This window comes from Mesoplodon densirostris, chromosome 19, assembly GCF_025265405.1.
Source record: "Mesoplodon densirostris isolate mMesDen1 chromosome 19, mMesDen1 primary haplotype, whole genome shotgun sequence".
Classification (NCBI taxonomy): domain Eukaryota; kingdom Metazoa; phylum Chordata; class Mammalia; order Artiodactyla; family Ziphiidae; genus Mesoplodon; species Mesoplodon densirostris.
The window spans coordinates 59023590-59038033 of record NC_082679.1 but is presented as its reverse complement, the minus strand read 5'-3'; the positions used below and the strand labels follow the sequence as shown (position 1 = coordinate 59038033).

The following is a 14444-nucleotide window of genomic DNA, read 5'->3' as shown; positions in this document are numbered from 1 at the left end:
TTTGTCTAGTTACGGCGAGCAGGGGCTACTCTTCGTTGTGGTGCGCGGGCTTCTCATTGTGGTGGCTTCTCTTGTTGCGGAGCACGGGCTCTAGGTGTGTGGGTTCAGTAGTTGTGGCTCATGGGCTTAGTTGCTCCTCCGCATGTGGGATCTTCCGGGACCAGGGCTCGAACCCTCGTCCCCTGCATTGGCAGGCGGATTCTTAACCACTGCGCCACCAGGGAAGCGCCAAATTGTACACTTTAAATGAGTGAAAATGGGTGAATAGTATGGTATGTGAATTATGTTTCATTAAAGCTGTTAAAAATTGTGTACAGTATAATTTTCTTCTCCAAAATTAGGAAATACGTATTTATATGTTAAATATTAATTTTAGAAAAGAAAATTATACTGTACATAATTTTGAACAGCTTTGAGATATATATACAATATGTAAATATATTATATACATATCAATATATATTGTGTATGTATATCTTTCTGTCTACTTGCTTATCTATCTATTTATCTATATATAGAGAGAGACTTGGGAGGCAATACAAATATATCCACAATGGGTTTATGGTAATTTTTTTTCCTTTTAACTTAATCTATATTTTCTAAAGTTTCTACCTTGAATATATACCATATTTGGGAAAATAATGAAAGCATTTTCTGTCTTTCTTTAAGAACAGCTCATTTGAGGACTTCCCTGGTGGCACAGTGGTTAAGAATCTGCCTGCCAATGCAGGGGACGAGGGTTCGAGCCCTGGTCCAGGAAGATCCCACATGCCACGGAGCAACTAAGCCCATGCGCCACAACTACTGAGCCTGCACTCTAGAGCCCACGAGCCACAACTACTGAGCCCACATGCCACAACTACTGAAGCCCGTGTGCCCAGAGCCCATGCTCTGCAACAAGAGAAGCCACCGCAATGAGCAGCTCATGCACCGCGATGAGGAGTAGCCCCTGCTCGCGTTAATTAGAGAAAGCCCGCGCGTAGCAACGAAGACCCAACGCAGCCAAAAAAAGAAAAGAACAGCTCATTTTGAATTTCAATATTAACGAAATTAGAGCCAAAGTCACTTCCTGAGTGGGCTCACATCTCCCAGGACTCAAGCCATTACCTTGTCCACGTGGAGGGGCACTGCGAACCTCTTGAGGGCTGGGATGGAGGTGAGCCTGGAGTTCTCCTCAAAGTCCTTGTTCAGGCTGGCCAAGTAGAAGGGCTGGTAAAGGCTGCTGTCCTCGTAGGCAATGACGTCGAACAGAAGGCAGCCATCCTCTTCGTAGGCGTTGACGTGATGAAACACCACCATGGGGTCCGTGTAAAATTTGGTCAGCACGGGCTTCCTCGTCCTTTGGTCAATGATGTGAATGTAAGTCTGAAAGGAGATGCACATCAGTGGTCAGCTCTTCCTCTGCAGGCCCAACACAGTGGCATCAGGCAGGGGACAAGACCCAGCCCTGCCATCCACTTGCTAGTGACCCTGAAGCATTCCCTCCCCTTTATGAGCCTCTCTGTACCACCTCCAGACACATGCAGAAGTGCTGAGGGAGGAGGGGAGTTTTGCTGCCAGGGCCCCTCCCTCACCAGGAGGACAGTACCCGGGGAGATACAGGATCTGAGAGTGTACCATCTCCCCAGCCTTCACTTGACTGTGATCCAGGTGGGCAGCGACAGGCCAGCTCCCAGGCCAGGCCAGGTTGGGGAGAAACAGTCAGGTCCAGCCCTCTAAGGCTCCTCAGGCCCCAGTGGTGGCCAGAGCCCCTAAAGCCCCTCCTGGGTCCCCTCTCCTGACTTTTGCCCGCTGCAGGTGTGGTTTTCCCAGTAACCCGGCTGCCCTGGAGGGCTGCGGTGCTGAGTGACCAGTCTAGTCAAGGAGCCCACCTGAGTATCGGCTCATTAGGCGTCCTCATGCACCTCTGGGTGTCACAGGCAGTATCACTCTGGGTGGCAAGTAGCCATATCTGCAGCTCCAGTTGCCTAATCCAAGGGGGAAGGGGTATTTTCTTTCATTTGGCAGCTCTGGCCTAACCATCCTCCTTCTGAAAGGAGGGAGAGGCTGCTCCAGGCTGCCATTTCCCCACCTCCTCTGGCTCATTGCTTCTTTCTCCCCTTTCCCAGAATCAGGCTTTGCAGTTAAGTGGGGGAGGGGCGAGTAGTAGTGTACAGAGGAGGAGGGCATTGCGGGGGAGGGTGGGTGTGGGGAGGTGAACACAGGCCTGGTTACTGTAGGCTTTCTTCCCCATAAACCCAATCCCAGGGTCAGCCACAGGGACTTCTCGGAAAGTTCTCCAAATGCAATCCAAAGCCCTTCCCAGGGCTCTGTGCCCCGTCCTCGGGGGCTCTGTCTCCTCACTGTGGGACTCTCCAGGGCCAGAGGTCCCCGGGGGCTGCAGACCGGAGGCCTAGGGGCCCCTGACACCCCTGCCGGCAGGACACTCGTGGTCCTGTGGAGCAAACCCACTTCCGCGGGCTCCCTGCTGGCCCCCTCGCCCAGCTCATTCAGTCCACAAACATTCATATGAGGGCCTAAGACACATCAGACACTTTCTGGGGAACTGGAGAGAGAAAATAAAACCACCCGCCCACTTTCATGGAGCGTATACTTCAGTGGGGGTGAGGCCAAGGGTCAGTGATCAATACATACAGCATGTCAAGGATGATGGATGAGAACGACTGAGAACATGGAGCGGGGGGTGGAGAAAGCCTGTCGTGGGGTGTCTGTGATAGACAGGTGGGCCTCAGGGATGGGGGAGCGTAGAGCGAGACCGGGACTGATCAAGGGAGGAAGCCATCTGGGGAAGAACATTCCAGGTGGAGGGGACACAAAATCAAAGGCCCTGAGGCAGGAACGTGTTTGGCAGGTTTGAGGTGTAGGAGGCGACCACGCGAGCAGGAAGCCAGCGGTTGGGATGAGGGTATGTGGGCCTCTATGGGCTGGTGAGTGAAGCCTTTGGGTCTTATTCTGAGGAAGATGGGAAATCACCAGAAGGTTCTGAGCAGAGGAGGGATCTCGCCTAACCCCTTTGTTCCCTCGAGGACCTCAGTGTCCTCCTTGAGAATACAGGCGTCATAGAGGCGGCAGCCACACACAGGACACATATTTGTATGGGAACATGAAGATGCACGTGGTGCACAGAAAGAGGAGTAGAAGGGGGTCGGATGGATGGTGGTGGCTCCCTCTGGAGGGGGCTGGACGGGGACGTGGGAGGAATGGAATGGAGAGGAGGAAGGGGACTTGATCTGTTGCTTTCTACGCTCGTGTGCTATTTGAATAGATGACACAGAGAATTACTTGATTATTTTTCACAAGTAACAATAGCAAATAAATACATACATACACCTATATATGAATAATGTATTCATACCCACATGTATACACACATACACACATGCAGACACCACATATACAGAGAGGTACACGTACATACAGGCACACAGATATTCTGAGAACTCCACTCAGGTGTACCTAAATTCAAGACGTTTCTGTTACACCATCCGGTGGGACGCTCTATCATCATGATGTCTAAATAATCTGTGACACCCCCTCCCCGCCCCCCAGCAGGGATGCTGAAAGGGCCTTGTCAATGGATGGCGGAGGCTGGAGGAGGCCAGGTGCCGGTCAGGGCTGAGGAGCAGTCCCTTTGCTGCTGGGTGAGCAGGGGCTGCCTTGGCTGCTGAGGCTGCCTCGCCCAAGGTCACACGCTCTTCTGGGGATGGTCTGCTCTACTGACTTATGGACGTCGGGGCATAAAGGCCCAGCCCCTTGTCCTAACTGGGGACCACTGTGAAGGACCATCCCAGCTTCAGAACTCGCTGGAAGGTCGGCTCACGCCTCTGGGGATACTGCATGGCAGCTGGCGGCCTCCCTCCCGAAGCCGTCCCTGCCTGCTGACCTCCACCTTGCTCTGGCCGTCCTCGTGCTGCGGGGTCGCCGGCCCTGCCTTACCTTGTCCTCCCTGTGGAAAGCCAGACAGGAAGCCCAGCTCACGCCCCGGAGGTAGGCGGTTGCCATCTTAAGGATATCCATCTTGAAAGGCTGCTCGAGGAAAACGATGTAGCTCTCGGTGACTCCGAAGCTGTGGTAATAGCTCGGCGAGAGGAGCGAGCGCGAGGCGATGGAGCAGAACCCCTCCATGTGCTTCAGGGGCCTCCCTAGAGAGAAGCCAGCCTCAGGGACCGCGCAGGGCCTGGCGGCCCCCGACGGGGCCACCATCTCCTGCAGCGCGGCCTCTCAAACCCACCCGGCCGCTGAGAAGAACCTTCGAATGAGAGCCGACAGCAAACCGGGTGAAGGGGCTGCTGCCTGGCTGATGCAGGGACGGGGCCCTTCCCCCGTGAGATCTGGTCTGGCATCCAAAACCACTGCACCCCCAGCCTCTGGGCCTCTGGACCGCTGGGCCTCTGGGCCAGGCGTGTGCAACTCCAACACGGGACTAACCCAAGCCTCCACCTGCTTTCTACGTAGAGGTTTATCTGGAGCGTGGCCCCTGCAGGGTCCACGGCTGCTTTGCTTTCGAGATTCAGAGTTGAGCAGACGCAACGGAGACCATACAGGCGGCAAAGCCTCAAATACTTATTTTGTGGACCTTTATGGAAAACGTTTGCCAACCCCTGCTCTGGAGCAATGATCCTCACTTTCACGTGCACGTGGATCATCTGGGGGTCATGACAAAATGTGGAGTGTGACTCAGCCTGTGGCGGGGGGCCCGAGGCCCTGCATTTCTGTCAAGCTCCCAGGCAGTGGGCTAGCTTCCCAAGGTTAAGCTTTGATATGTTGCTGAGAACCATCATTTGACGTGTATTTCACGGGGTTTCTATGAATTTCTTTGGGCATTGTCCGTTCTGAAACACCTGGGAGTGAGACTAAGTGTCTATGGTAATGTGACAGATTGTGACAGTCAAGGTAGGCTGTACGATTCACATTTTACACGTGGGAAACTAGGGCTTGGTGGGACGCTCCATCATTACAGCCAGAGGCACAGGGTTAAGCCGAAAAGACACAGGCCTCTTAGCCTGGCTGCCTACTCTGTTATTAGAGGGAAGGGAGAGACCAAGGGAAATCCTGCAGGAGTCCAAGTACCTTGCTCAGCATCCATCACGAAGGTACTCAGGACTATTCGGTTTTCTTATTCCTCTGCAAGGATGAGTCACCCGCTGGCCAAAAGGCCTCCCCACCCAGGCCTGGGGCTGGGTTATAATGAGTTACATGCAAGCATGGCCACCTTTCTTGTGGCCACCTGTGCACACTGTAAACAGCTGGCTGGTGAGAGGGATGCTCTGGGTTGTGAGGTCGTTCTTTTCTTCACCAAACAAATGGAACACAAAGCAAACTGAAAGGAAAGGCACCCGGGCCTGGGAGGCAGGATACAGGTGTGAATCCCAGCAAAGCTGCCAGCCTGGACCAGGTGTGCAGAGGGAACCTCCTGTGAGCCGTGGGCATGTCACCTGATACCCCTGGGGCTCGCAGTCCTCTGTAATATGAGATGGCAAACTCAAATGCCTAGACCACCCCCAGGTCTGCATTCTAGGATCCCAAGCCAGACCCTATATCCCTTTATTGGCTTAATTAATGGGAGTTCCATTTAACAAGAGCATTGTACCTTCTGACCTCGGGGGCTCCCATCTGCCAGCAGAGCCTGGAATCTGCTTGGGGGGGCTCTACGGGACTGTGAGGGAGGGGTGCCAGCAGGGATCACAGATGGAAAGCGGCCTTCCTAAACCAGAAGGTCTAGCCAAGCACCCTCATAGTTCTGTCTCCTGAGCCCACGCAGCCACTCTTGGAGGCCTGGTCTCCTGGGTGTGGTTCCCAAGAGAGACCTGGACAAATAAGGGCTAGGAGCCCTGCCCGCCTCCCCCTCAGGAACACAGTCGGCCTGGGCTCCACGCCAGGTTCCTGCCTCTAAAGGGAGAAGGTCCAGAAGGCCCGCAGAACAGGGTGGGGATCTGGAGTGGCTGCCAGCAGGGCTGAGCTCCCTGAGCAACCCTGGGAGCCTGGCTTCAGGGGCTGGGTTGAAAGAGGACAGCACAGCCCTGACATACAGAGGTTTGTCAGAAAACTAAAAAAATGAATGAAAGAAAGGAAGGATGGATGGATGGATGGATGATGAATAGATTAATGGATGGATTGTTAGGTAGATGATTAATGACTAATGGATAAATTCATGAATTAATGAACAGGAACCTAAAGAAAAGGAGGTTGGAATAGCGAAGGGATTCACTTCTTCCAAAAGGAAGCCTAGCATCATTTCTTTTCTCCTAAAGGAGAAAAGTGAGTTCACGGTCCTCTGAATCATCTGTGCAGGTTAAGTGTCAGATTGGGTGCTGTGTTATCAACCAAAATCTGAACTCTTCAAAAAAGCCACCCTTGGTGTCTGTACTCCATTACAGCCCCAGAATGACCCACCTGATACTGCGGCAGGGATCTTAAAGATCACATATTTTGTCTTCCCCTTGTCCACGATGGACGTGCCAATGTTGAGAACATTTCCAGCGTCATCATAATGAGGATGTGATGTTGCCAGATTTACAGCCACGTGTTTACGATAATCAACCTGCAAAACATGACAGCCACCTGGTTTTTGAAAGGGGAGAGGGTGAAATCCTGTGAAAAGCTGACTGACTCCAGGTTCAGAGAGATGATGATTATTTTTGCACATCTCCTGATCTGAAAATAAGGCAGACATCACCTTTAAAGGAGATGTTTCCTCTTGCAACCTGACGTAACCTCGAGGGGGCCTTCCACAGCGAATAGGCTGCAGGGGACTTGGTGAGCTACGTGTGTTTTCTCTGACAGTTGTTCCTACCCTGCCACCCGGCCTTGCCGGTTAGCTTCAGCATGGAAACAGGACGCCTCACTGCAGAGAGCTCCAAGTAACAACTTGGGCAGAGAGACAGCCTTAGGGCTAATCTTGGCCACTGCTTTGGTGAAGCTATTTAAATTCTCCCCTTTTGCGTCCCACAGAGGCATAAATCTCCAGGCCTCTCTCATAGGGTTATTCTGGGAACAGAAAGGTTACAAAAACACTTGGTCAAAGGGAAACAAGACTAACGAGCTCAATAATGATCCCGACTCCGAACAGGCCACAACCATACAGCAATGGGGTGGCCTGGGAACCCACTGCCTGCCCTTCTTCCCCCAGAATAGCACAACCTCCTCCAGCCAAAAGTCAGGCGATACCTCGTTCTCTCCTAGTAATTCCTCTCTGCAGCTTTGTGGAAAGCGTACATCAGTTGGACCTACGCTGCCTAGCCTAAAAGGAGCTGGACGTAATTTCACAGCTAAGGAAAGCACTCCTTCCAACAGATCGTTAAATTGTATTGCGAAGACATCCAGGCTTTGAACTGCCAGCTGGAGAAAACTGAAAGTGGGTCTATTGATCTTCACGAAAATGTAGACTTGATTCTACTCAGGAAAGGTATCTGCTTGGGCACTGATTTTTGCGCCCTTGCTCTGTGCCTAGTGCCTCCCTCTTCAGGTCAATACAAGGCAGGGCTGCTGGGAGTCCTGGGTGGCCCAGTATAGTCATTCATTCAGCTTTCCATTGAGGTGCCACTCAGTGCCAAGGACTATGGACGCTGTTAGGGGTTGAATTGTATCTTCCAAAAAGATATGTTGAAGTCCTGACCCCTGGTGCCTAAATTTGGAAATAGGGTCTTTGTAGATGTAATCAAGTTAAAAAGAGGTCATTCTGGATCAGGGTGGGCCTTCACACAATGATTTGTAGCTTTACAAGAGATTGGATTACAACAATTATTGGTTGTTCCTATAAACCAAGGAACAACCACCAGAAGCTGGAAGAGGCAGAGAAGGATCCTCCCCTAGAAACTTTAGAGAGAGAATGGCCCTGCCGATACCTTGATTTCAGACTTCCAGCCTCCAGAACTGTGAGAGGATACATTTCTGTTGTATTCCTTTGTTATGGGAGTCCTAGGAATGAATACAGGCACAAAGATGACAGGACACAGTCCTGCTGTAAGGAAGCTTAGAATCTAGTGCTAAGTGCTGAGCTGGGAGAGCCCAAGACCCAAGGGCATCAGAGGAGGGCTCCTCTGTGAGTTCTTGCAGGCTCCTGGCCTCCTTCAAGGGGTCCCTTTCTTGATTCAGGAACTGAGGCTGGTTGTAGATTTACTGATACCTTCTCCAGGGTTTCCAGGGTCTGGGGGTTGATTTTCCTGATGTAATTGGTCTCCGTGGTTGCATAGAAGTCTTCTCCACACTTCATGATGTTGATCAGATGGTTGTCTGTGAAATCAGGGATGGTGTGGGACAGGTAGGAGAAAGCTCTGGGGAGGAAGCAAGTCAACGGGGTCAATGGCTGTGTCCACCCAGCTGGAAAGTTCTACTCGAGACGGTTTTAGTTTTCCCACCACTTAAAACACTCTACTTCAACTAGGGGAGAAAAAGTACTGGGTCCCAATGGGTCCCTTGAGGAATCCTGAGGACTCAGAGATCAAGTTACCCAAAAATACCACCACATTCAATCAGCTAAGGAGGGAGTCAGCTGAGACAACAAGGCTGCCCACTGAGCCCTCCTGGGCTCCCCAAATCCAGAAGTCTCCTGCACCAGAGCCATCAAGACCTGGTGGATTGTTCTGAAGTATTTTAAGAAGCTCTACAGAAATCATAGTCATACCCATAATGGCCCCCCAAAGACTAGCAAAACAGCTAATCTCTGCTTTGGGTAGGAATGTGAGCCCACCCTGGTTACCCAACTTTGTCCAGGATATTAGATTTTTGAAAAAGAAAAGCAAACTAATTATGAGTTAAGAACTGATCATTTGATTAGAAGGCAAACTCAAAGCAGGAAGTCCTGACCCCGTGTACTGGTTAGTGCGCCCCCTACTGGCAGACAGTGTAACAGCAAGGAGGTCCCACAGGCTGCAGTTTTAAATTCATTCCCTCCCCCTCCCCCAGGCTCCTCCCCCAGGCTCCTCCCCCAGGCTCCTCCCAAGCCGGGAATGGGAGTTCCCTGCTTGCTGTGTGCCGGATTCAGCACTGGACGCTAGGACTGGAGAGATGATGTCAGTTCTGGAAAAGCAGAAGCCAGCCTCCCTCTCTGGGCCAGTCTACCCCTAAGACATTTCACAACCCTTCTATATCTAAAGAGTATCAGAAAGGAGGTACTGATGGCTGGCCTGATTCCCTGGCCAACAATTCAAGTGTTGAACATGTATGTACTACATTCATATGCATCACAACCTAGATGATTTTAACTGTATACAACTGAAAATTTCCCCTATCCTTCCTCTCATCAGTTCCCCACCTCCCTCATGCATCCGTCCAGAGTTTCTGCACATATGAAAATAAATCTAGATTTCCCCCTGCCTTCTTACACAAATTATAGCATATTATATGCTCTTTCTATACTTCGCTTTTTTTTTTTTTCCGCTTAACAGTATATCTCGGAAATCTTTCATTTGGAACATAGAGAGCATCCTCATTCCTTTATTTATACCTGCCTGGTATTCTCCTGTAGTGTTACTGTGATTTACTTAACCACTCCTCTGTTGATGATCATTTGAGTTATTTTCAGTTCCTCATCATAACAAATAATTCAGCCATGAAAAACCTTGCACATTTGTCATTTCAGACACAAGCAAGTACCCCTCTGGACTGAAGGGAATGTGCATTTGTAATTTTTTTTTTTTTTTTTTTTTTTTTTTTTTGCGGTATGTGGACCTCTCACTGTTGTGGCCTCTCCCGTTGCGGAGCACAGGCTCGGGACACGCAGGGCCCAGCTGCTCCGCGGCATGTGGGATCTTCCTGGAACAGGGCACGAACCCGTGTTCCCTGCATCAGCAGGCGGACTCTCAACCACTGCGCCACCAGGGAAGCCCGCATTTGTAATTTTGATAGATAATTCCAAAGTGAACTCCCACCAGCTATGTGGGAGAATACCTAAAAATCTGTCAGATGCTCTTTGCCTCTCTTGCTATCAGTGATCAAAAACTGCGTAGCGTTTATGGTCAAAGGCCATCACAGGAAATTGTCCACCCAACCTAAAGACAACCATCCAGAGCAAACGCTGGTTGTTTTGACCATAAAGGACGTTGGAAAGCAGGACTAGATTCAAAATGGACAGTTACTTGGAAAATATGTTTTTGCAGGGGTCCGGATAGGCCATGGTTCCAAATTCTGACACCACAATCCTGTTCGCTTCAATATTGGCATTGTAGGTATCACTTCTCAGGTATTTGCTCCTGTAATAGACTTCACCTGAAAGAGAAGCAGCAGAATCATCCCAGACTGACACCTTTACAGGGCTTTGAAGTTGATTTCAGCCATTCCAGGGATTTGATGGGCGGTGGCGGGGGGGAGTTCACTGGGACAGTCCCTTTAATGTGTGTGCTAGATACAACCAGCGTTTGGAGGGAACTCTCACACACATTTTGGCAAGGTTGAGACGCACAACAGTATGTCCAGGTAAGTATTCCTGTTCCCAGCTCCATCTTCATACGAGGGAACGGAGGCTCAGAAGTGTTCCATTCCGTTGCCCAGCATCACCCAGAGAGGCGCCGACCCAGGCCATCAACCACCCCTTCCACCATATTTGTATCCTTCCAGGTAAGGTCCAGATTTGGAGGATTGGTCCAGAAGGCCCCGTACTGAGGCTAGGTTTCTCCAGGGCCCAGTTCAGTTCTGGGAGCCCTACACTGACAAGTTAGCCCCTGGAGTAACATTTCATATCTATTTGCAACCAGGGAGCACCCTTATACCCAATTCTGCACACAGTAGAGGGTCAGTACATGTGTTGATGACACTGCAGAGAATCTGACTCACTCCAGAAAAGCATGGACTCTTGACTAGTCCACCAAGACCAACGTGAAAATATAACAGATGGTTCTAGACCTATATTAATTTCCTATGGCTGCTGTTACAAATTATCATAAATGTAGTGGCTTAAAACAACACAAATTTGTTATCTTACTGTTTTGGAAGACATCGTCTGAAATGGGTTTTATAAGGCAAAAATCAAAGTGTCAGCAAGGCTAGTTCCTCCTGGAGGCTCTAGGGGAGAATCTAGAAGCTGCCTTTGTTCCTTGGCTTGTGGCTGCACCACTCTGACCTCTGATTCTGCTGTCACATCTTTTCTGATTCTGACCCTCCTGCCTTCCTCTTTCCTTTATGACTACACCGAGCCTACCCTGATAATCCAGGACAATCTCCCCATCTCAAGGTCCTTAACTTTTTTTTTTTTTTTTTTTGCGGTACGTGGGCCTCTCACTGTTGTGGCCTCTCCCGTTGCAGAGCACAGGCTCCCGACGCGCAGGCTCAGCGGCCATGGCTCACGGGCCCAGCCGCTCCACGGCATGTGGGATCTTCCCGGACCGGGTCACGAACCCATGTCCCCTACATCGGCAGGCGGACTCTTAACCACTGCACCACCAGGGAAGCCCTCAAGGTCCTTAACTTAATCACATCTGCAAGACCCTTTTACCATGTAGAATAGCATATAATATATTCACAGGTTCCTTCTGGTGAGAGAAGGGGGAGGGAAGGGGAGAGAGGGGAGGGGAGAGAGGGGAGAGGGAAGAAGGGAGAGAGATATGGAGGGAGAGAGACACATATACTTTTCATAAGTGGGTGCGGGTGAGTCAGGAGAGGCTTCACAGAGGAGGTAGCACTTGAAAAAGCCCTTGAAGGATGAGTAGAATTGAACTGCAACAGATGCGGGAGGTGGGGCTAGGAGAGAGGGTCAGGTGCTCCCATGAACTCTCCCCAGAAAGTCTGTAAGCAAAGACCTGAGGGTGGGGAGCACAGCCCACTTCCTGGAAGGGCTTAAGTCAGTGTGGGCTGGAGCACCAGGCACTTGGGAGCAGCAGGAATGAGATGAGGCTGGGGGTCAGGTGGGGACCTTACTAAGTCTTCAGGGCTGTGAATACTGAGGCCTTTGACCTTCATTTGGTGGATAATTTGAAACCTCTAGGGTTTTTGTTTCATTTTATTTTGCCATTAGTTAGCAAATGACATTATGTTGACTTTTCCCCTCTAGAGAACACATTCCTTGCTGTAGTATAACCTATGCTTCCAGGGTTAGTGCAATGATAATATGCAAAAAAGTAGGGTCCAGGATATACTGACAGTTTGTTCCTATAAAAAAGAGTTTCATCAGAGAAACGCCCAACATGTATCCACTGTCACAATGATGGGCTTCAAGGAGAGACTGAATCCCAAGAAATTCTTGCCCAGGGCCTTTTTATATTTTCAGGAGAGGAAACGAAACTAAGAGCTAACATTTATTGAGCATGCGTGTGCTAATCACTGTGAGGGCACTTTATGTGTATTATCTGGTTTAATCCTCTGAACATAAGAAGTGTATAGAAGACTCTAATTAGAAATGTATTCTTTAGGGAAAAAAATCAACTTAATGTCATTTACTAATTAACAGCCAAATAAAACAACATTAAACAATGCTTGAAGGTTTCAAATTTTTTACAAAATGAACTGCAAAGGGCTTGGGCACTCACGACCCTGCAGGCCCATTTCCCAGCTAATAAATTGAGGCACAGAGAGGTTAAGTTCCTTGCCTTAAGCCACACAGCTAGCAAGTGGTAAACTGGACTCAAAAGCTGGCAACTGGAAGATCCTGACACAGCGACCACGTCAATTGCCCATTCTATCTGTTCCTTGTTATTAAAAATATACCTATAGAAATATGCTACCATAACTGTATGGTTTGGTGAAGTTTCACAAACTCAACCTACCCATATAAACTACTTCCTGATCAAGAAACAGAATGTGAGCAGCCTTTGGGAAGGCCGCTCATATCTCATTCTGTACTAGCCTCCCCGATCCCAACCCTGCAGGGGAACCACTATCTTGACTTCCAACAGTCTTGGTTAGTTTTGCCCTCAGGATTGCATTTTCACCTCTGTTTCCAAAGGATGTGAGTGTATGTTTCAGCAGTGATGACTCCAACCTGTGCACTTAAGTGGCAACAACAACAATCATGGTAACACTCGTCATTGATAAAATTAGAAGAGACCATGAAGGACCTTCTGGTGCTTTCTCCAGTCTTCAGGAGGTAAACTGTGTGTCAGATAATCATCTGTCTTCTTTGCAAGCATCTTTTCAGGGGTGGCTACTGTACATTAGTATCTCTGAGATATTTGGTGGGGGGAGCTTTGTTCCTGGGGCAGTGGAAAGGAACATGGAGGAATGGTTAGGAGCAAGGGCTCTGGGGCTAACTGGGCCTGGGGTTCATGCATTTGATCACTATTTGTTAAACACCCGGATGGGCCAGGATGTATGTAATGGTGAGTGGGACAGGCAAGATCTCCACCCCAAGTAGGTTCGAGCCTCCACGTGGATATGAATCCTTGCTCCATCATCTACCGGCCAAGCACTTGACCTTGTGTCAAAGGCAAGCCTCAGTCCCCTCTGCTCTGACATGAGAATCCTGATACCTTCCTCACAGAGCTGCTATAACATTTAAGGCCTGTAAAGCACTTAGCACATAGTAGGTGCTCAATAAAAAGCTACATATGCTAGTCAGATATAGTAGGTAGCTGGGGCAAGGCTTTGGCTCTGGGCAAGTCCCCATCCAAGCCATGTGACCTTGGGTGAGTCCCTTTGTCACTGAACCTCAGTTTTTTCAACTGGAAGCTGGGGATCATACAGTCCTCCCCAACTAGGGTTGGCAGTTTTAAATGAGATGGGATGATAGAAGGAGTTTGGCTCCCTGGCGCTCAGCATGCACGTGATAAGTGATGGCTGCAGTTCTGAATTCTCCAAAATCCTGGAGGCAGGAAGACTCACCTGGGGGCTGGTGAGGCCACACCTACTGGTCTTCATGCTACACAGGACCAGCTTTAAGGTCACTCTGGTCTCCCCTTGAGCCAGCCTGCCCTTCACGGTCACTCTCTCTGAGGGCTGCCACCCATAGGTACTGGCTAATGTGCTTTGCCTAAAATGCTGAATTCTGTTCATATGAAACATAAACACCCAGCCCAGTCTGGTTGTCAACAGGCAGCCCATATGCTACAAACAACCAGCCCCAGAGCAGGGAGCGCTCAGAGGGCCACGGGGAAATGTGTCTCTGGAATTACTCAAGGCTGACACTTACTTTGAGGTTGAGATTAAAGAAGGAGGCACAGAGCGTTCTCTAGCACCCTGCTCTCGGGAGCCCAATTAACCACATTCCTTCTAAAGGGACAAAAGTAAACAGACACGTTCCTGCCTGGGATCTTCCAGAACTGGGTCAAGTGTTATTATTTGGTGGGGTGGGAATATACATATATATATATATATATATATATATATATATTTTTTTAAATTAGAGCAAACTTTCCAAAAGACTACATTGGAGCTACAACAGTTGAAAAAGTCAGCTTTGGAGAGGCTTTGTGCCTCTAAATCTCTGTGACTCTGCTGTTGGTGAGAATGTAAATTGGTATAACCATTATGGAGAACAGTATGGAGGTTCCTTAAAAAACTAAAAATAGAGCTACCAT

General features: G+C 49.6%; 1 protein-coding gene across 1 annotated transcript in view; it reads right to left on the bottom strand.

Moving 5' to 3' along the window:
• Positions 1-14444, bottom strand: part of BCO1 (beta-carotene oxygenase 1) — a 38300-nt gene that overhangs the window by 14405 nt on the left and 9451 nt on the right. The window contains exons 3-7 of the mRNA XM_060084385.1: positions 10077-10206; positions 8126-8273; positions 6376-6541; positions 3937-4142; positions 1108-1365 (exon numbers count right to left, since the gene is read on the bottom strand). Coding sequence (XP_059940368.1) covers positions 1108-1365; positions 3937-4142; positions 6376-6541; positions 8126-8273; positions 10077-10206 — 908 coding nt within the window. The remainder of the gene's footprint in view (positions 1-1107; positions 1366-3936; positions 4143-6375; positions 6542-8125; positions 8274-10076; positions 10207-14444) is intronic.